General features: G+C 48.0%; 1 protein-coding gene across 3 annotated transcripts in view; it reads right to left on the bottom strand.

Moving 5' to 3' along the window:
- Positions 1-3,759: 3,759 nt before the first annotated feature.
- Positions 3,760-22,342, bottom strand: part of TRAIP (TRAF interacting protein) — a 39,378-nt gene continuing 20,795 nt past the window's right edge. For all 3 annotated transcript variants that reach the window (XM_090021748.1, XM_090021750.1, XM_090021747.1), the window contains exons 7-16: positions 21,609-21,703; positions 20,783-20,896; positions 19,817-19,904; positions 16,690-16,779; positions 15,993-16,081; positions 14,951-15,106; positions 14,648-14,696; positions 13,907-14,032; positions 13,316-13,366; positions 3,760-10,439 (exon numbers count right to left, since the gene is read on the bottom strand). In XM_090021748.1, coding sequence (XP_089877874.1) covers positions 10,308-10,439; positions 13,316-13,366; positions 13,907-14,032; positions 14,648-14,696; positions 14,951-15,106; positions 15,993-16,081; positions 16,690-16,779; positions 19,817-19,904; positions 20,783-20,896; positions 21,609-21,703 — 990 coding nt within the window. In that variant the 3' untranslated portion in view covers positions 3,760-10,307. The remainder of the gene's footprint in view (positions 10,440-13,315; positions 13,367-13,906; positions 14,033-14,647; positions 14,697-14,950; positions 15,107-15,992; positions 16,082-16,689; positions 16,780-19,816; positions 19,905-20,782; positions 20,897-21,608; positions 21,704-22,342) is intronic.

Here is a 22,342-nt window from a genome sequence, read left to right as displayed (position 1 = left end):
ACCTTCTGGCAGGCAACAGCATCCCTGTCAAGGATCCAGATGAGATGCGCCAGTGCACATGAGCTGTCTACAAAGAGCTCTTCTCCCTGGATGTGACCCATGCCAAAGCCCGTTGGACCCTGTGGCAGGGACTCCCACAGGTCAGCATGCATAACCAGGACAAGCTGAAGGCTCCTTTAACCCATCCAAATTTTCAGCTGCCCTCTGCCCGATGCCTGGCAACAAGGCACTGGGCATTAATGGGTTGACCGTGGAGTTCTACCGGGCCTGCTGGGACATCCTCGGCTCAGACTTTGCCACGGTCTGAGCCAAATCCAAAGAAAGTAGGGAGCTCCCGCTGTTGTACTGGAGGGCCATGCTGGCCTTCCTGCTGAAGAAGCAGGGCCCCTGCAACCTGACAAACTGGCGTCCCATGTCCCTCCTCTGCACAGACTACAAGGTGGCAGCGAAGGCCATCTCACTGTGCCTGCAGTCCATGCTGGTGGACATGATCCATCCCAACCAGACGTACACGGTGCCTGGACATTCCATCTTCAAAAATTTGTACCTGGTTTGGGACCTCCTGGAGTTGGTGCGCAGGGAGGGCCTGTCTTTCACCCTCCTGTCCCTGGGCCAAGAGAAGGCATTTGACAGGATGGATCACAGATACCTCACAGGCACGCTATGGGCTCTCCAGGTGCTGTACATCTCCGCAGAGTGTTTGGTCAAGCTCAACTGTACCTTGATGGAACCCATCCCGTTCAGGTGAGGGATGCATCAAGGTTGCCTGTTGTCAGGCCACCTGTATGCCTTGGCCCTGGAGCCCTTTCTTGTCCTCCTGAGGAGGCAGGTGGTGGGGTTGATGCTCCAGGAGCTGGTGGTGCAGCTGGTCCTGTTAGCATACACTGCCAATGTACTCCTTGCAGTCCAGGACCTGGGTGACCTGGTGCAGGTGGAGGCCTGCCAGGCATTGTACTCAGCAGCCTCCTCTGTCTGGGTCAACTGAGTCAAGAGCTTTGGCCTGACAGTGGGTGACAGGTGGGCTCAATCCCCCCCGTGCTCCATGGAATCTGCTAGAGTGCAGGCTTGCCGCTGTACCTGGGGGTCTACCTGTCCCCCACAAATCACCCTCTGCTAGAAAACTGGCACTAGCTGGAAGCAAGGGTGGTGGAGCAGCTCTGGGCATGGGCAGGACTGCTGCGGTGTTTCTCCCTGCATGGAAGAGCACTGGTGTTGAATCAGCTGGCTCCTTGGATGTCTTTGAGGACCGGTGGGCACTGCTCGCTGTTCTCCTCTGGAGCACTTATTTTCACATGACCCACACGACACTCCCACCCTGGTTTTTGCTTTTGTTGTCCCAAGAAATTTAGTTGCATCTTTCACCTATTAGCCCCACGTAGTAGGGGCTATTAGTTAGCTGGGTGGGCCTTAAGGCCCACGTTAACTTGGAAGATACAAATAAACAGGAGCTTCTGAGGCTCAGCCACTTGGTATCTGGGGACACTACCCCTTGTGCCAGATGGACTGCTGAAGCAGCATCCCCACATCACTTTTTAAAATATACCAAAATCCATGTTCTTCCACAATTTGGACAAAAGACCATGAGAGAGAGAGAGAGAGAGAGAGAGAGAGAGAGAGAGAGAGATCAGTTAGGCCATGTTTTATTGCTATATTTACAACATTAAAGAAATGTGGAAGACTACCAGCATCTCTATCATCATAATAAAATAAATTCTAAATATCAATATGTTTTGATATTTGCTTATTACACAATGGGTATGTGATGGGGGATGTGGCGTTTGCAAGAGAGGGGTGGGAAGGCATGTTGGGGGATGTGGGTTGGTGTGTGGGTAGGGGTGGAGAGATTGGGGGGGCGCTGTGGGTGTGGGGGGGACTGAGTGGGGACTGCTGAGGCCCGGCCCTCACAGGGCACAGCCGCCACAACACAGCACATGGACTGCCCCTCCCTGCAGGGTCCCAGCCCCCCTGTGCAGGGCCCACAACTTATCCCTGCAGCAGTAGCGGGTGGGGGGCTCTCTGGGCCTGCTGATGCCAGTCTCCCCCACAGCATGGCACAGCCCTGAGTGTTGCTTGTGCTGCTCGTAGCAGGACTGGCCTGGCTTGCTGCAGCACTGTATGGCCCTGTGCCCCTTCAGGGAGCACTGGGCCCACTGGTGCCAGCACCGCTCATAGGGACCATGTCTCTCATTGGCTTGGGTCCTGCCTCTGGCAGCAGCACTGCCAGACCCTCAGTGCATTCAGGGAGAAGGTGCATGGCAGGACCTGGCCCAGCACAGCTTGCTAGCGTGACTTGGCACCAGACAGGGACATGTGACTCTAGTGCAGCCACATGCTAGCTGTGTGGCCCAGGTCGGGTCAGGTCGGGTTGAGTTGGGCTGGGCCAGTGGGGCACGTTTTCCGTAAGGCTCAGGTGGCAATGCACTATGGCCGTGGCTGTGCACTGCTGCCTGAGCTAGCCCGCCCTGGGCCTGGCCGTGCAGCTACCACATGGCTTCACAGAAACTACACATCCTGGTTCAGTGCAAAGCCAGGCTAGCGGCCTGTGCCAGGCTGGGTTGGGCTGTGCCCTGCCACACACTTTATGGAGGGGAGCAGGGGCTGCCACATGCCTGCCCCCCTAACTGGCCCCTGTGGCAGCAGCAGGCAGTGTGTCTGTGGCTCTGCTGCAGGCACAGCCAGCGGTGGTATGATGCTGTCACTGGCTGTGCCTGCAGCAGAGCCACAGCCACACCGGAGGCTGGGTGGGACAGGCGTGTGGCAGCCCCTGCTTGAACCGCTCCACAAACCCACCACTCCCGATCACTCCTCACACCCACATCCAAAAACCCATCACCACCATGTCCCTAACTTACCTGTGACAGCACCTGGGGCAGCAGAAGCACCAGAGACACCCTGGCCACAAACCAGTGTCTCTCTTGGAGGACTGACTCCCAGGTTCCCTCAAGGCACAGTCAGGGACTGTGCTCTATCCAACTCCCCCGCTCCAGGTATTTTTTGATACCTGGATATCTGATTGCCTAGCAGGGCAGGAGGAGTTTAAGTAGGTTCTAGTATACCCCAGCTTGGAGGAACTCTGACGGGTAGCTTAGGAGCAAAAAACAGAGTTCAACCCAGAAAAGAGGGAACAGGTTGTCTGGGATAAGGGACCCACCCCTGTCAGTCAGGATCTCGGAGGGGAAACCCAGCTGGAAAAAGATCTTTGTCAGGGCATCTGCAACCACGGGAGCCTCTGTGGAGGTTAGGGCAACTGCCTCCAGGTACCACACCATGAAATCCACAAGAGTTAGGATGTATTTCTTCCCTCTACACGTCTCATGCCTTAAAGGGCTCACAATATCTATTCCCAGTCTTTGGAAGTTTTGATCAATGATAGGGAGGAGCTATAGGGGAGCTTTTCTCTTATGCCACTGGATGGGCAAGAGGGGTTGTCTCACGGTCTGCAATAGTTCATCTCATTCTGGGCTAGCCTGAACCAATAAGAGTTTGCCAGGAGCTGCTGGTGGGTCTGACCCATGCCCATGTGACTGGCATAGAGTCAGTCATGCACCATGGTGAGCAGTTGCTGCCTGAACTTAAGCGGTACCATGAGCTAGCAATAGGGCTCCCAGGATTCGGCATGGTTTTTAGGCACTCAGAGGCGATAAAGGAGTCCCTTATCCCAGACAACCTGTTCCCTCTTATCTGGGTTGAACTCTGTTTTTTGCTCCTAAGCTACCCGTCAGAGTTCCTCCAAGCTGGGGTATACTAGAACCTACTTAAACTCCTCCTGCCCTGCTAGGCAATCAGATATCCAGGTATCAAAACATCAGTGGTAGAGTATGTGCTAGGCTTTTGTGGTAAGCTGGCTGAAATGAAGGTGGTGCAAGAGTCCTTGGCATAGGCCCAGGAGAAACAGCGTGTCTGGTATGACAAAGGGGCTCGCTCGTGTATCTTTGAACCAGGGGATAAGGTTATAGCTTTCCTGCTGCTAAAGTCAGAAAAGCTGCAAGCAGTTTGGGAAGGTACCCATATCATCCAGGACAAGCTGGATAACGTGACTTATGTAGTTGCCATGAACAACTCAGGCAAAAGGCCTAAAGCGGTACATATAAATATGCTTACATCCTATTATGACAGGAATGATGTTGTACTGTGGATTACTTCCGCTGAAGAATCGCCCAAGGAACAACAGGAGTTGGTCCTGTGTACTAACTGGAACAGAGAGGCAGGAGTAGAGGAGCTTTGCCTGCCTGATAGTCTTTCCTCCCAGGACAAGGACAAGCCACACAGCTCTCCGAGATTTTGAAACCGTGTTCTCAAACAGGTCAGGTAGAACGGACCTGGCTGTACACACTATAGATACAGGCAGCCATTGCCCTATCCGTTCAATGCCCTACCCAGTCAATGGGAAGGTGCTGGAGGAGATAAAACACGAACTTGATGACATGCTAGAGTTGAGTCCCTTGGCCATCCCTGTGGTACTTGTCTGGAAGCAGGATGGGACCATCAGGTTCTGTGTGGACTACAGGAAGTTGAATGCAATTACTACCCCCAATGCTTACCCTATGCCCAGGATGGACTCTCAGCTTAACACCGTGGGCCAAGCCAAGTTTATCTCTACTCTCAGTCTATCCAAATGGCAGATGGCACTGGATCCAGATGCCATAAACAAGTCTGCCTTTACCATGTCTTTGGGACTGTACGAGTTCACAGTCCTACTTTTTGATATGCACAATTCTTTTGCCTCTTTTCAGAGACTGATTAGCAATTTGCTACAAGGAGTCGATCAGTTTGCAGCGGCCTACATTGATAACATTTGCCATCTTCAGTCAGGAGTTTGAATCATGCCGGACTCATTTAACCACTGCATTAGATGGGATCAAACAGGCTGGATTTACAGTGAAAGCCAAGAAATGCGAGTTGGCATTACCCAAAGTGGTGTATTTGAGACACTGTGTGTGGGGAGGCAGGAAGGGGACACAATCACTCTGATGTGGGATAAGATCAAGGCCATTAGAGACTGACCACCCCCACAAACTAAGAAGCAGGTCAGAGCCTTCCTTGGTCTGGTCGGGTACTACAGAAGGTTTGTCCCCACCTTTAGGGCAACTGCCACTCCCCTGCACAAGCTGACAAAAAAGACAAGCCTGATCAGGTAGTCTGGAAGCTGGGATACCTTGAAGCCTGCCCTGATCAAACAGCCAATTTGAAGGGCACTGGATTTTGAAATGCCCTTCTATGTGGCCACCAATGCCTTGGACACTGGATTTGAAGCTGTACTCCTGCAGGAGCATGAAGGGACATGACACCACATGGCATACTTAAGCCAGAAGTTGGTTTCCCATGCATGGAACCTGTTGTCTATACAGAAGGAGTGTTTGGCAATCGTCTGGGTGCTGAACAAGCTGAGGCCCTGAGGTGACAGTAGTTCAGTCCTATCAGACCATGCCCCACTTCAATGGCTACAGACAATGCAGAACACCAACACTAAGCTGCAAAGATGGGCATGGCAGCTTCAGGAGTTCAACTTGACAATGGAACACATCAAGGGAAGCCAGAACTGGTAGCAGACTTGCTGTCTAGACATGACTCGGGGTAATAGGCTGGAAAATGCCGAACCACCCCAAAGCACTCTAGCTCTTGGACATCCCAACCTTTTCTGTTGTTATAGGTAGCCTTATGTGTTTATTTGTGTTTTTTCTTTTTAGGTAATGAAGGTAACCTCCCTAAACAAGAAATGCTAGTGCCTACAGCCCTGTAAAGCAATGGGCACTGGCTTTTGAAAGGCTCCCACCAAGAAACCTGTGAGATCAGTTTTGTGACACTGGTCACTCCACCAGGGGTTGCTGATGAGTTTTAAAAGGACTGGGCTACATCAGCAGTGTTCAGAGGATGCTTGTTTCTGGTTGGAACCAGGGGATAAGGTCAAAAACGTTATTTATGGGTCAGGTCACCTGATCTGCGTGGACTTCCTCCAGCAGGCATTCTGGAAACACACACCGAAGCATGGGCCTCCAGAATTTTCTGGATGTATATTTAAGTAGCTTACCTGAAATTTAGCCAGTAAGGCCAACAAGCCCATTCTGTTTTGCTCAAGGCATTTTCTTTAATACTCCTCTGTCTTCTACCCCTCTCCCATTTCTCTCTTCTCTGATTAATAAAAGCTATGTTGCAACACGCCTAGTTGTAAATGCTTGAGGGGGGATGGGGGAAAAAAACAATAGGCTTTTTTGCTCCTAGCAGACCTTGGCCGATTATCTGATTCATCCCTACCTGAAAACTTCCTGGGTGGCTCCAGGCTATAAGGAGCACCCAGAATTACTACCAGAGGGCAAAACACCTCCAAGGTCTGCAGGGGGTGTGTACCTCAGGCTGCATAGAGCCCTAACAGAGACCAGAGCCTGGGTGGTAGCGGTGATTACCCCAGGCTTGTGGGTGTGCTTCATGAAGGGGGTCAGCTGGAGGTAGGCGCCCCAAAAGAGACGCGTGAAGTGGGGTTTTGGTCAAGCAGTGGGGTGGGTGGCTCATCATAGTAGCATCCCTAGTAATCGCACCACAGGGTATTCTATCATCACTTTTGATGTTTACCTCAGAAGTGGATGGCCTTTCAAAAACACAAGACCTGGACTTGGTACAGAAAGTCCTGGATGACAGTCTCTAGTCCATGGGCACACCTACACAAGACACTACTGTGCAGCGGTAACTGGTCATTTATTCAGTACTTGATTATACAAGTACTAAATAGATGCAAAATAATCAGAGTTATTGTTTAGTAGTGCCGGTGAACCCCTTTTAGTGACTCTACTGTGTAGTAGTCTAGTAATACTGCACAGAAGCATATTAGCACTGTTGGTACCGTGACGCTCTACTATGCAGCATTATTTGCCTGCTGTGCAGTTAGTGTCTTGTGTAAATGTGCCTCATGTTATGCATGAAGATGCTACACCAGCTGCCGCAAACCATCCTTGTTAGCTTTGCTTGAAGAACAGATCTTAAGGCTAATCAAGTGACTGTCTACCTGCCTAATGCATGCGGCTAATGCAGGTGAGGCGGCTCAATGATTTGGAAACCAGTAGCAACACGAATCCTGAGATGGGAATGATGAACCAGCAGCCAAGGGTATTTCCTGCTTTTCTCACTCCTCAGTGATCAACACCTATTCCAGCCTCACTTTTCCAGCTTTGCCCTCTCAGAGGACCAAACCTATCACCAGGGATCCTAGTTTTTCCACAGGAAAAAAAAAAAAGTGGAAAATCTCTATGTAAAACCCATAGAAATCTATGTTTTTCTGTGACCTACCAAAAATGCAGCAGTGTCCCACAGCAAGTGATGCCATTTCTGCATGGAGGGGAAGCAGGGTAGGGGGAAGCAGAAATGGTGCTGCTCATCGCGCTTTTGGTAAAGTCACAGGAAAACGTGGGTTCTTCAGCAAACAGAACATTTAAGATTCCTGTACTCACCTATTTTTCCCAGGCCTGTGAACGAGAGAGATACAGGAAGGCAGCACCATCCTCACAGGCAAGGAAACTGACTAAGGGCAGCAGCAGTCTAGAGGGGCAGATATTAGAAAACCTTAGACACCAAGCTCCATCGCTAGTGTTAACTAGAGCCAAGGATGTAGAGGGGAGGTCACTACTTTTTATCTTCCATATATGCTATAAAGCAATTTCCATAGCTTTCCAGCATGGATCCCATGGACAACATCACCTATCCTTAATGTGTCATTTTACCTTCTCCACTTCTCAGTTTCCCTCCGAAGATTGGAGATTAATTAATTCTCAGCAACAGAGCAGACTAATTCTTACAGTATGTGCTACAGAAACACTTTGTTTCCTGGTATTTTCCCTCCTCATCAGCCCCCCTCCCTGTATACCAGAGGACGGAATTGCCAGGTGGGATCAAACCAGTAGCCCACCCAGTGCAGGTCCCATCTCTAAATAGCCCCAGATGTCTCAGAGGAAGGTGAAAGTATTGTGTGCGCTTCCAAATGTAACTTCCTTCTGACACTACTTGAGCTAGGTTTCCAACACCTGTCTTGTAGTTAAAGGGTGTGAACCCTTCTCTGAGAAGATGCATCAAAAGCAGTCACTTCAGTTAAACAGTGAAACAAATACCTATTTTAACACAACATTTATTTCACAAAGTTCTCAGAAAGCCTTAAATGGAGGTTTCCATTATGTACCATCTATGAACAGATATTGCTACAGGGAGCTACTGTTAGATTTGGTCTATCTGGTGACACAAATGAAACAAACATTTTTGTTTCCATATAAGCACATTTCATCTGTCCAGCCAGCCCCCTAACCAATTTATTACGTACAGTATTTAGAGATGACTCCATTGTGTCCGAGTCAAACCCAGAATAGAGCCTTAAAATTTTGTCCCAGGGCTAGTTAGGAAACCTGATAGCTCTTTAGTGCCAAAGAGGCACGGTAGAAAGGCCTCACTAACAGTCAGCAGGTGTCTAATATCTTCTCAGCAAAGACAGGGCTAAGTTTTCTTTTTATTTTTTTTATTGAACATCTGCATTGTTGTCTGAAGGGAGCCAGTCTGAAGGGCAGGGACAGCTAATAACAATTAAAAACTACAAAAAAGTTTAAGTTACGTTTCAAACCAAAGTTAGACAAGAGTCCTTTAAAATTCACACTAGCCTCCAGCTCAGTAAGAGCCTGGGATGGACTTGAAGTTCTATTTAGGGAAATGAATACCTCCCAAGACTGGAATTATCCATGTGCTACCCTGTGAACATCTGAGTCCCAATAAGAGTACCCCCACAAGCATCCCTCTACTTTACACAGGCTCATTACAGAATACCCCTTAATCAAACTGCTGGTGCATATTTGGTAGCAATCTGAAGAAAAGAAGATACATAGTCAGGCAGCAATCCCTCAGCCACTTTCAAGCCTGTAGATCAGGTACTGCTTTGTTCTTTGGGTGGACACCAGGACCCAAGCACCCAACAGAAGGAGATGAAGATAGTAACATATGGGTGGCCTGTCAGACTCCAACCTTGTGGAACTACTTGTGCATAAACAAGTCTCCTACTAGGTTAGGTCCCTAGTCATGATGGAAGAGAGAAGACAAGTGCAACTATCTGGCAGAAGCATCTCCACTGCTTAAAATAAGGAACCTGGGATTACAGGCAGCTACTTTCATCTCACTGAAAACCAAAAATAAAAAGACCTAATCCATGCAAGTCCCTTTCTTTCAGTGGAGTTTACATTAAGCCTGGATCCAGCCCATGTCTCTGTATTGGAAAAGGATTGCTAAGCTACCCCAGTATCTGGGACAACTGGGACTGAAATGTAGATCCTTCTCTCCTCCCCCCAGCACAGGGAGCTGCCCCCAAAGTGTTGTCAAGGATGTTTCTGTTTATTAGATCTTGGATGCTATACACCACCACCTTTAGTCTCAAGCTAATTCTGAAACAGCTGGAGTACCATCACCTCCAGAAGCTTGGTGATGCTGCGAGTAAAGCCTTGGAGAAGACAGAGGAAGTTCTTTGTTTAGCATGCGTTGGGAGAAACAGAGCTATGGAAGACAAAAGCTCAATCAATCAACAGACAATGGATGCTGGAGGAAGGCAATCTACAACAGAAAACATCACCACCAGCTGCTTCTCCTGCCACTATGGCAGAAGCAGCTGCCCATGGAGCCAGTGGAATTATAGGGATTGAATCACAGACTCCTCAACATGTGTCTTTTGCTTCTTGATCAGACCTGCAAGGACCAATACTCAGAAAGCAGAGATAATTTCAGAAATCTCTTTATGCATCAATTTGCAGGAAGAAAAGTGCAGGCTTGAAGGGTAGACCAGAAACTCCCAGCTGCAGGGCTGTTTTCCACACTAAGATCCATCTGAGGTGGGGACTGGGTGTCAGGACATTGACTCTGATGCTCCACCTACATTCTTAGCCTTCTCTAGATCTGCTCTATCCCAAGCAGTTACTGGATTTCTTAGTAGATAGAACTGGGTGAAACAAATCAAAAAGGGAGTCATGGGCTGTGTGCACCTCTTCCCGCCCCCCAGAAAACCCCCCAGCACTTGAGCAACAGCATTAGCCTTCTTTCACCTTGAGATTGGCTGGTTCATGTCAGCACTCTCCTTTGCCCAGAAAGGCTGGCAGCTCAAAATAGGTCCTGCTCCAGCATTCTGCTTCAGCCTGCGTTTTCTAGAATGAACTGCAAACCAAGAAATTGCTGTATTCCCTTGTAAAGGGCTCTGAATGGCACCATGCATCTACTGTGGTACTGTGGTTCTTTAGAGGTTTCTGATCCCAAAGACTTCTGGCTACTCATGCAGGAGCGTCCGTACAAGTTGTTGAGGTTTACTGAAGGAAGCTATCCAACTTGGCCTGGTTAGAGCCAGAGGAAGACGCTGCCGCAATCACATATGCTGGCCTGGAGGCATTCCTTTTCCCGTACTTTCCAGGTAATGGACGAATCTCTGTTGGGTTTGTCTGAAGGGATAAAACTATCAAGGAAAATGAGTCTGATGATCTGGCTGTACAAAGGGGAGATTTATCATGAGTGCCAGGTCACTGAAAGTGTGCAGGGTTCTGAACACTCAGAGTGGAAGAGGCGACTCACTTTACAGTAGCCAGCATTCTGCGAGATGAGTAGTCAGCCTATTTACTCTTCTGCTGGTGGCTGCCTGTCCCGAATGCTTGAGCTAGAGAGCATTTTAGTCAGCAGTGCCCACATGCATCTTCACATTACAGGCTTCTAGTTCAGGGTAGAAAGAAAGGGCAGAACTGTTTGATTACACCTCAGTGCCTTCACCATTGCCCATGGCCAGAAGGGTGGCATATGCCTAAAGAACTTTTGCTTTTATTGTTTGTAAATAGCATCACCAGCAGAATTAGCATGCTTTTAAGGATATGCTGGCTGGTTTCTAATTGGGATGTTTTAATTTAAATTTCTATACTGGATACCAGAATGCATGACCATGGCAACACTGCAAGATGGGTAATTTAATCTATCATACTGATGGATGATGGACATTTAATCATTAGTGTGCTTTGGTTAAGGTCATGCTTGATTCCTGGGCATATTTATAGATCTTTTTCATGAGGCATTGAGTCCTTTTAGGAGTCCAAGAGTAAGGACTTTTCTCTTGGAGCTATCTCTGTACCCCCAAGTCTGATCCAGGTTTCCTTGCTCAGGAAACCACAGGTAGTCAAAAAAATCAGCACTTTCAGCTGTTTTTGTGAAGCCAGCTGATGTACACAGCAGGGCACTGTCAGTGAGAGCCAAGGGCAGGTCTCAGAAGCATGAGGCTGCTAAGAAGACATCTCTCAACTCTTGGTTTGACTGCATGCCCTTGAGGCCTGCTGAGGTCAGTGGTGCATCAAAATGAGGAAGCACTCATTGGGAGTATTTAGATGTGCTATTAGCACGCAGCAATAAACTCTGGTGCATATTGTGCTGGAGTTTATTGTTCTCGGGCATGGCATTTGAATGCGTGCCTGGGACATGCTGAGCCAGGTCAGAGCAGCCCTGGCTGGCAAGGGGACCAGAGTCAGTCATCCCAGGACTGAGGATCCAGGCTGTAGTCCTTACCAAGGAAAAGGAACATTTTGCTTGCCCCATCTTGTATGGTAGTAATGCAGGGGCAGGACAACATTGAAACATAGGCAACATTTAAACTTCAGGTCTGAGAGGCATTCTAATCTTGGTACCAAAAGAAAATAAAAAATACAGGGAGGTAGCTAGTCTCCCGTCACTACTATGTCAACTGAACTAGCTACAATATTAGCAGACTATATAACAGACAATATAAGCAATAGCTCAGGGCAGCAAGCTCCAACTGTAACCATGGGCAGCGAGAAGAAACTGGTGTGGCCAAGTAGCCCTAGTCACTACCAGCATACAGATGTAAAGTTTCTATTCCCCCTCTATGGTAACTGCTGACTAAAAAGCTCTACAGCTTAGGTATACTGCCCATGTATACATTAACAGCAGAATACATATAACAGACTATTCTTCAAAAGGCATTAAGGTTACCTGAATGATGGCCCAAAGGTTACACGCCAATCACTGCTATGTAGTGATCAGATAACTGTCCTGTTTCCAGTTCCGCATCCCTTTTGAATGGCATGATTTCCCTCTCAAAATAAGTTTAAAAAGCATTAGGCCCTGGGTCCAAGAAGCCATAAACCCTTCAACAGCTGTGTGTCTGAGCCACAAGTCTTCCACACAAGCACCTATCACACAAATTGATCTGCTGTCCAACCCAAGGCACGGCAGCAAGAAATGACACTACAACAGCTTTAACCAGGTATATTGATGCGTTCAATAGTGTTCTGGCTCTCCCAACTAGGCCATATTTTGAAATGTGGTTCAACTCGGTGCACAGAAAACAGGATTTGCTGAAATGCTATTATTTACCTGAATCCAAGACAGACCTGAATTTCAGACAATCCCCCAATAATTACATTTTGTATATAAAATTTTTTTTAAGTATGTTACAATTTTCCACATAGAATCTTATTATTGGAAGGTCATCTTAAATTCACTTTCCCCCTCCCCACAACTGCTAAGCAAAGAAAACAGTAGCAGGAAGATGGGGTTGCTTGCCTCCCAACCACATTTTCTCACCATTTGTCCCACCTGCCCCAGCTCCAGTGCCTTCACCCCTTGCCACCTGCCACCTTACATGGTGGTGCCCCTCCTTCCTACCCCCCTGCCTACTCACCACAGCCTCTGCTCCCACCCTACTTACTATCAGGCACTGCTCTGGATCCTCTCCCTCCCAGAGCACATGGAAGTTCTGGCCCCAGCATAGCCCGTAAGCAGTGGTAGCAGCAGCTCTGGTGTCCCAGGAAAATGTTGCGTGACCAGGCTGGGAGCCAGAGCTTCCTTGTACTCTGTTCCCCATGAGGGAATGGAGCTGGAGCTATGCAGGACAGCGGGTAGTGGTGTGAGGGTTTGGGGGGAAAAGAGGGGGCAGAGACTATATGAGGCAGGCAGGCAGGCAGCTGCTGCAGCTCTGACTCTGGCCCTAACTTGGGTTTAGGCATAGAGTTGGCACTGCAGCAGCTGCCTATCCCTCCTCTGCCTTTACTCAAATCAAAGACAAGGGGCTTCCTGTCCCTTGTTGAATGCTGGGGGTGGGGGGTGCTTATCTTGGATTCAAATAAATATGGTAGGTCTACTCTGAACAAAAACAAAAACTTTTAACAAAGTCAAAACAAACATGTTTCCTCTTAAGAGTTTCCAGCCTCTTTGTCTATATGGAGCACTGAATTGCTCAACCTAAACCTAACCACACCAGCTTGAGAGGGAAGCTGTTTTTCTTCAGTCCACTGCTAATTTCATATTGGGGAAAGGATACAGTCTGTACAAACTTTGTTCTGCCTCCTAAGCCATCGTACCCCATTCTCACCTAGAGGAAAAAGAAATAAATCTTTACTGCCAACCCAAAGCCCACATGCAGAATACTTTGAGGCAAAATGGGTTTGTGACTTTGGGTGACATCAATAGAGCCAGATTTGGAGGAACAGTTGATCATTCACTTTAAAAAAAAACAGACCTGTGAGATGAGTCTCCAATTAAATGCACCAAGTCACTAGCCCCTATTAAAAGTCTTGATAATTTCCTGAAGGAAGCTGATCTACCTTACACATGGGAAGCTTGTCTACTAAGATCTCAATATCTGGAGTCAAGCCCAGTCACTGAGAGATATGGAGGAAGATACCCAAAGCTCCATGGAGTAAGGGTGGAAACAATCTTACTGAATGTGTATGACTAGCTTCGTAGCAAAGGTTGGACAGTGCCTGAGGGGAAAGGGATTTCCAGAACAGAGAAAGGTGGCAGGGTAAAGCCTTATTTCATTCCTTGTCCCTCACTGGGGCAAGAATAAATTGTGCTAACCCTTAAAGAAGTCAAACTGCTGGAGGATTTGGGGAGGGCAGTTCACACTCACAGTGCCTGTATTCTTCTGCAACCCCAATGAGCTGCTACCAGATGGCTTCCTGGAAAGAACAGAATTCCTGATAAATGCTGGCAGAAGTCCTTTCAGAAGGTCATCATCTGGGTCATCTGTCTTGCTCTGTTCCATTAAAAAGAGAAAAGATTGAATGACCAGATTTACTTGCTGAATTTTGTTTAGACAGGTAACACTGAATAAGGCAGTGGCAAGGGAAGCTGAACATGTCCTCTGGCAGTTGCAGCTGTGGCCCCACCTGGAAGCTGTGTGCTAGCCAGGGCTGGGGCCCTCCCACACATGAAAGTGGGAGCAAAGTATGAGGGCTAAGCAGGATACAGTCAACTGGTGGGCACCCACAGGCTGGATGAAAGTCACCTGATTGGCCAGATTCGGCCCACGGGCCATATTTTGTCCACCCCTGGGTTAAACTAATAACACTGGCTTGGTGCTTACATTGCAGAGTGCCCCAAAACTCTGCAGAACACATAATCAACAGGCACCCACCAAGGCCAGAAAGTCCCTGACACATGGACAATGGCAAATGAGGCCCTGTACAAGTCCAAACAATGCACCTTGGATCACACATCACACTACTAAGATCTGATCAAAGTGGGTCAGCTGTCAGATGATCAATCTCCTGAGGGAATGGAACGCCAATTTCTTAAGCCTATTAAAAGTAGGAAGAGGAGGAGAATAAGAGAGGCAACAGAATGGAGTTCAATAAATAGGCTACTTTACCTCTGCTGCTTCCTTCAGAATTTTTTTGGCAAGGTTCACCATAGGAGGCCTGTAAGAAACCAGATCAGTGAGTCAGCAGACCTCTACCCTCATTTCACTGCTGCAGGGAAGCACTGCAGCCACAAGAAGAAAGTCATTAAGTCAGCATGCTACATGAAAGGTCAAATAATTAAGGTCTAAATGTCCCTTAATGCAATGACTTAAAAACAGCTGGAGATTAGCCCAGTGCTCAGGCAGATGTGGGAAGGTCAGAGGGATGCACACATTTATCCCATCTATGGCCAGAGGAAGGGAAAAACTCACTGCTTTTTATCTAGCTTAAGTCTTTTCGCAGGGGTGGTGGTAGATTTTTGAGGCTGGTGGTCAGGTGTCTGTACATCAAATGTGGCATCCAGATCAATCTCATCACTGCAGGCAGGATGGTGGAGTTTGGGTTTCAGCAACTTCACAGGAGCAGGGCTACAACACCATTTCGAAGATACATTAGTAACAGGCACAATGTTACATACTGTCTGGTAGACAGTGAAGACAGCTCAGTATCTCAAGATAAATACTTATTAATAGCAATGATAAAAACAGATGTACTGGTGCCAGAAAACCCCAGGCAAGAGGACAGTTTCATCGTACAGGGTGCTATACAAGCTCAGGAAGAAAACACCACCAAGCCAGTGTTCACTGCTGCACAGATCCACACATTCATAAGCTCTTGCCCCCTTCCAGTGTAAAGCACTCTGGTTAAATAGATGTTGGTATGGACTTCCAGTAACAACCACAGCATCCCAGGGACTTCCCAAACACAGAAAACAACCCCTTCCTAAGCCAACTTGACCACAAGACTGGAAGGGGCCTAGCATGTTGCTCCTCAATCTAAACCACCCGTCTTGCTATCCAGGGTTCTGAGGTTACAGTGTTTGTACAGTACACTGATTTCTTGAGTGGAAGGCGCTTAAGCCCTTTTGCCCTCCCAGCACCACTGCATCATGCTAAATCCAACCAGCTGGGAACTCCCACTAGGCCTAGCTTTTACCCAGCAACTTTCCATGATGCACCAAGACTATCAGCTCTAGATAGCAAGACAAAAGGTGAGCAGAACCCCTGGTTTCCTATCAAACCATCATCAATGAGGAGGGAGGAAAGAGTAAAATACACAAACCAGAAAGGTTAAGCTACCATGGTGTCTGCCATGCTTCACCATTTGCTACAATTTTCTGCTGCTACTTACCCTTTACTTTCCTCATTGCCCACTAGACTGTACATTCTTAGGAGCTTGAATCTCATCCTCATCCCTGCCTGCAGAGCAGTAACAGCATTACACACCACACTGATTCTCATACACTTATCTAACCTTTCCAAGACTAGTCGGCTGAGTGTCTCATTGGATACAGATGGCACCTTCAGGGTCTCCTGCATGATTTCAATCTTCTTCTTCAAACTCTTCAGGGAGAAAAAAAAAGCAACACAGAACCAATAAGACAAATGGTAAACTTATAACACAGATGAAGTTTGCACCCTCCTTCCCCTTTCTCAGGAGAGAACACAAGCTGAAACACAGGGAGAGATAGAATCAAGGGATGAGAACATGTGAGAATATCCTACTTGAAAGGTAGCTACAGAGAGGAGGCACTAGACTGTTCCCAGTGGTGGCAGAGAACAGTACAAGGAACAATAGTCTGAAATTGCAGCAAGGGAAGCTTAGGTTAGATGACAGGAAAAGCTCTCTCATTATGAGGGTAGTAAAACAGTGGGACAGGCTACACAGAGAGGCTGTTGAATCTCTGTCCTTGGAGGTTTTAAAGACCCAGGTAGACAAAGCCTTGTATGGGATGATCTAGTTGGAGATGATCCTGCTTTAAGCAGGGGGCTGAACTAGATGACCTCCTGAGGTCCCTTCCAACCATAATAGTCTATGATTCTATGAGGAAGGAGGAGCAGAATGACCTGTAAGCTAGTACCCAGCTAGCAGGTAGCTCAAAGTCCTGGCTCTGCTGCTCTAGACCATGGACTGCTGCGAAATCTTGAAGGCTTAGAAGTGAAGGTCTCACCATGATCTCCTTGTCTGCATTCCTCAGATCTTTTTGAGTATTTTTTAACTCCTCCTTCGTCTTCTCCAACTCCGATACAGTTCTCTGTAGCTGCAAAATAATAGCAGTTCAGCCATTCCAATTATACATCATGGTGCAATGCTAGACAGTGATCCCAGCTATCTTGACAGTACACATTTCAGCTGAATAGCAGCCACAGACTCTCCTAAGTCAGCTTTCAGAATGTGTCATTTGAGAACTAAGCTTTCTATCACACAGATACACAGCTACTGCTTAAATTTATGGAACATTTCTGGATGAGCAATCCACACCTATCCATTTTTTCAAGCCATCCTGAAACTGCCCCCTCTGCAGGTTGCTTACTTTAACCCCAGCTGAGATGCTTCATACACTGCTTCCTGTGCTCTCTCACCTAGCACTGACAGCTTTTCTGTGATCTAACGCATGGTGGCAGCAGCTAGTCTCTGCCTCAGTTATTTATAACCATAAGAAGTGAATACAAAGAGATTGTGGGTTATCAGCTGCAGAATGAACATAGTGACTGGGTTTTGCTAGTTCCACTAGAACAGCACCTGTGCTACATTGACACTCATGGTACAGACTTGCCAAAATCTGCAGTTTCAGATCTCAGCTAGGGCTTGGGCTACCTTAATGTGACACAAGGAAATTCAAAGAAAATAATTAAGTACTCTGGCCCTTGGGCTCCTAGCACATCACAGGACTTCAACAGCACTGTACCTTATCCTACTTTGGGTATTCCTAAGCTACAGCAGCCTGAATGCAACTGCTAGTACCTGAAACCATACAGGCTCTTTTAAAGCTGCCTTTGTCGATAACAGTGTAATGACAATGCACCCTCAGGATCTCTTCACCTTGGAGCGTGCATTTGGATTCAATACTCAATCCCACCCATTGTCCAAGTCAGTATGGCAGGCTAAGCACCACAGACCTTGCCAAAACTGCCAAGGGAGGCTACTAGGGGTTCACCAATAATTTTTTTATTGGCTGATACTGATGGCCAATTATTAGAGGGGTGTTGGAGAGGGAAGGGGTGTTGCAGGGGGACAGATCAAGGCCCCCACAGTGAGGGAGGAAGTGGGGCAGCAGCAGGTACTGCTCAGCCAGGGCAGTGAATGTGATCTCAGAATCGGGATGGACCCGCAAGTGGCTCATTCAGGGGACATGGAAAGGTGGGCAGCTATCCATCGCTGTGCACCCCCCCCAGGGGAGACATGTGAGGCATGTGCCTCCCCCAGAGTTGTGTGTGGGGCAAGGGCATGTTAACTGCTGTGGACTCAGGGCCAGGGGCTGGGCTGGCACAGGGCAGATGGCAGCAGTACTGGGAGTGGGGCTATGGGGTGGACTACAGCCACCCCAAAATTCCCTGTAGCCACTCCTCCCAGCGCCACCACCACCCACCCTGGCCCTCCCGGCCCAGAGCACAGCCCCAGCCCAGCTCCCCTGCCAGGAAGAGGCTGGCACAGTCCCTGGCCCCAAGGCCACAGCAGGCAGCCCACACTCACCCTGTGCACATACTCCTCATGCCTTCCCCAGGGGAGCCACCCCCCCGCCACACCCCATCATGTCCCCCTTATGAGCTGCCCGTGGATCTGCGCTCCTGGGGTCACATTCATCGCCCTGGCTGGGCAGTGTCTTCCCCTCCTCCACTCCCTTCCTTACCCCTCCCACAGACTTACCAGCTGGACACTGGTCTCCAGTCTGCCAGGCTGCACTCCTGATCATCTGTATGCTGTGACTGCATGCACGTGCAGAGCATTTAATCGATGACATTACTGGCCCCAAAAAAGCCAATGGCCAATAGTGTTAATTTTCCTGTTATTGGTTCGGATCTAATATGCGACCAATATATCGATGCACCTCTAGAGGCTACTGCCCAGGAAAGACCCAGATAGATTTACACTTCTCCAAGCTGGAAAGGCTGTAGCTGCTTAGATATGCAACAGCAAACTGATGCAAAGAATTCACTGCTGTTCCAAAGTGCATCTTGCAAGAGCATGTTTCAAACTAACAGCTTTATATGACAAGCTACCAGCCCTGCCATAACTTGAGGCACTCCAACCCTATGCATAGGAAGTCACAAATTAAAATCTGGAGCTCAAATTTGGATATTTACCATGTTTACTCAAATATGATGTGCATCTTTTCCCCCAACAATTAGCTACTGGAAACTGGGGGGCATGTCAAATAAGGAAATGAGATAAGCAGAGGGCCAGATCCTATGGGAACTGAATTGCTCAGCCCCTCTGAGGACACGTAGGCATCTAGCAGCACCTGCTGTGTTAACTGGGGGTCCACTTGCCTGAAGTAGAGGGACAAGGCAGTTTGGGTCCACCAAGATTGATCCCTCAGCTGACTAAGTGAACACTGCTAGTTGAGGCGTGAACTGCCTAGCTTCTCTTCTCAAGCTGGGCCCCAGATGAACTGGTAGGCATTCCTGGCTGTTCACCTTGCTTGAAGAGGGGCTGGGCAGTTCAGCTCCAAGAGAATCGGGCCCTCACTTTTCTTCTTGAGCGAAAGGAGGTAGGAAGCCAGCAGTGCCTGACAGGTCAGTTCAGGGCACAATCCTGCTGGACCCAAACTGCTTGGCCTGTGCTCAACCCAGGTGGATCCTTCAAGCTGGCCCCACAGGTGCTGCTGGCTATGATGGGGCCCTCAGCAATGCTAGCAGGCCCTGCTTGCTGCTCACCCACCTCAGCTCCAAAAGAGAAGAAGGGCTTGGCAGTTCAGCTCAGCCAGCAGTATCTGCCCTGTCCTGCAGGGGGTTAACAGAGCAGCCACAGGTTTTTGCTTCCCCTCCATGGCACCTGCTTGTGTTTTCCCTACGAAAATACCACGCTACTGGTATTTTCAAGGAATGATCTTTTCTTCTTCATTTCACATTCCAAAACCAAAGCGTCTCTTATTCAGGGACTGGTGAAATATGAGAGAATGTGGCAAACTTTTTAGTCCTAAGTAGTAACCAGCATTACTGATCCAGGTGGATGAAAGCAGTATTTGCTGCAGGAAGCTTTCTTTGCTGCGGGTCCAGGTCTGCAGCAACAGACACTGGCCTATGGAAGCAAGATCAACCCAATGCTTCACAAAATATTGTCTGCTTTCCCTTTACCTTGTTATTGCCAGAAAACAGCTCCTTTTTCAGCTTCTCTGTCATATCGCTAGACACCTTCTGAGCCTCCTTCAGATTTTCAAATTCCCTGGAAATGGCCCAAAAGAGTCAATTCTATGAATTATCGCAGGATTCTTAGTAGGAGCCAGTGACCAGATGCAGCCCCCCAAAAAACTCAAATCACAGCTTCTCAGCAGAATGCCTGGTGCAAATCGGTGTGTTCCATAAGAACTCTTCTGGGGAGCAACTCAGTTATGACTAAGGCTAATCTATAAACAAGCCTAGAGGGAGACTAAGCCTGGACAACTAGAAGGAGCAAGAATAAAGCCCTTGACTGCAAATGTGAAGACATGTCATTCACATGAAAAAGGAGATAGCCTCCTTCCTGAGAAACACACATATAATTTTGCTTTAAAAATACTTTCCACAGGCACTTTGGGTACCTTCTGTGCAAAATCTCTTCTGATAACAATGCAGGTGTGCTTGTTCAGCTCAGTATTAAGATTGCAATTACACAAAAGCTGTAATTTATCACAGTATGAATGGAAGGGTCTCCTGGAAGATCTGGAGTCACTGCAGATTAGTGTGATAGGAACTTGGGAGTACAGAACAACCTGGCCTGCAGCTGCACAATACTACACTCTGCATGGACATGTGGATATTATGCCACCCATCCTCTGAACACATGAAGAGATTGTTCTCTCGGCTCTTAGCCAATCATCATCCCCTAGATGCAATGACAATTGTTCCCATAGTGATGCTCATGTCTCTACAGGGACAGTGGGAGAATCTGTGTGGCAGTCTCCAATCTAAGTCACCTGAATTCTGTCAGTCAACCCCACCATGTAGTAATAGGCAGTCACTCTAGCTAAATCACTGTACTTCCTGGCAGTGCCCTGTAGGGGGAGTGCTATATCTACAGACAAAGGCGATAGAACAAACTACAGCCAAACCAGCAACACCTACTTTTTCAGTGAGATACAATAGACTGCAAGCTGTTCCACTGCCGCCTGCCCTGCTCCTATATCTCGGATCATCTCCTCCACTTCTGGGCGTTGGCTCTTTAATAGAATCTCAATCCTGCAACAGAAGCAGCTGGTCAGGTAACAGAACAGCAGTGCAGCAGGGGCTAAGAAAGCAGATGAGCCCTGGCACCCTAGAGCTAGCTGTCAGGACTCATGGAGAATTACTGTAGATGTAGGCCACCTGCTGCTTCTTCTCCAGCTGGGGGAAGAAGTTACAACTTCTTACCAGCATCCTCCCAAGTCACTGGCTGCTGGTGAGGAAGTAGAGCAGCAATGGCTTAGCACAGCAGGGACAACTTAACTCTTGTGGACTAAGCCCTGGATTAGGAGGCAGAACTCCTGAGTTTTATTCTTTGTCACTAATTTACTGTATCCACAGACAATACATTGCTATCTCTAGGCCTGAGTTACCCCATTCATAAGACAGCCTTAGTCAAACCAAGGCTAGGCAGGAAGGCATAAGTCAGGCATGCCTAACTTCATTATGCTAATGGAAAAACCTTTCTTCAACAGGTGAGAGAGGAGGTGTTGAGGGTGAGAAAGATAGATGGAACATGGTGGTAACAGGCTCAGACAGGCCAGGAGGACACATCTGTGCTCATATGTAGCTCTGCAGCTTACCCCAACAGAGAAAGAAGAAAAGCAGATTCATAGCAGCTCTGCATGTCCAGCATTTATAGCCCTTGTAAAAACCCTCTGCATAAGCCACTGCCCTGCCTGCTCATTTCTGCAAGTATAGGTGTACGTAGCACAGTCCCAGCTCTAACCTCTCCATAGTTTGCAGCTTGTTTCTGAGCCTGCATGCCTCTTCTTTCGCATTCTTGGCATCTTCCTTCTGCTTCTCCAAATACTTCATTTGTTTCTGAGACAGAAGCAGGATTGGGGATATTTAAAAAGGGCTTCAGGGACACCAAACCCAAAGCAGTCCCTCAAAGCAATTGTCAACTGAACAGTCCAGAATCAAAGGGGCTTTAGATTCCCACCCAACTGCATCACGCTTCCACAAATGGCAAGTCTTTGGCGCTAGTCACAAGGTGGTTCAGCCCAGGGCTTTGCTTAGAATTGTTTCTCCTACTAGGATTTGTGTGGGATCTTTCCCAGAAAAGTAAAAGGTTTCCAGTTATAGCAGTCCTCTTCCCCCTCTAACACAGTAAGCCTCCCCTTTTTTTTTTAAGGAGATGAAATAGGAAACACTGTAGGAAGCTCAGCTGGGATATCTGACACATGACCAAGAAGCAGGTACCCTTTCCAGATTACACTGGAGAGCTAGTTGTCTAGGTATTTCTGGGGCATATGGCATTAGGAAGTGACCCTGTCTGGATCAATGGAATATACAGAGGGTTTGGGTGGGGATCTGATGGTTTTTTAATGCACCTGTTGCCTATGCTTTGATCTCTGAATCCATTTTGCACATCAACTTCAAAGGTTCCTGATCTACTTTTTCAATGCAATGCTGTTTGATCTGATTCCAAAGACTGGCCAAACACTGAAGTGTTTTAAG

Source organism: Crocodylus siamensis, chromosome 11 (genome assembly GCF_052110815.1).
Source record: "Crocodylus siamensis isolate JL-2025a chromosome 11, ASM5211081v1, whole genome shotgun sequence".
In the NCBI taxonomy this organism is placed as follows: domain Eukaryota; kingdom Metazoa; phylum Chordata; order Crocodylia; family Crocodylidae; genus Crocodylus; species Crocodylus siamensis.
Note: the sequence above shows the minus strand (reverse complement) of the source record. Positions and strands in the feature narration are given on the sequence as shown.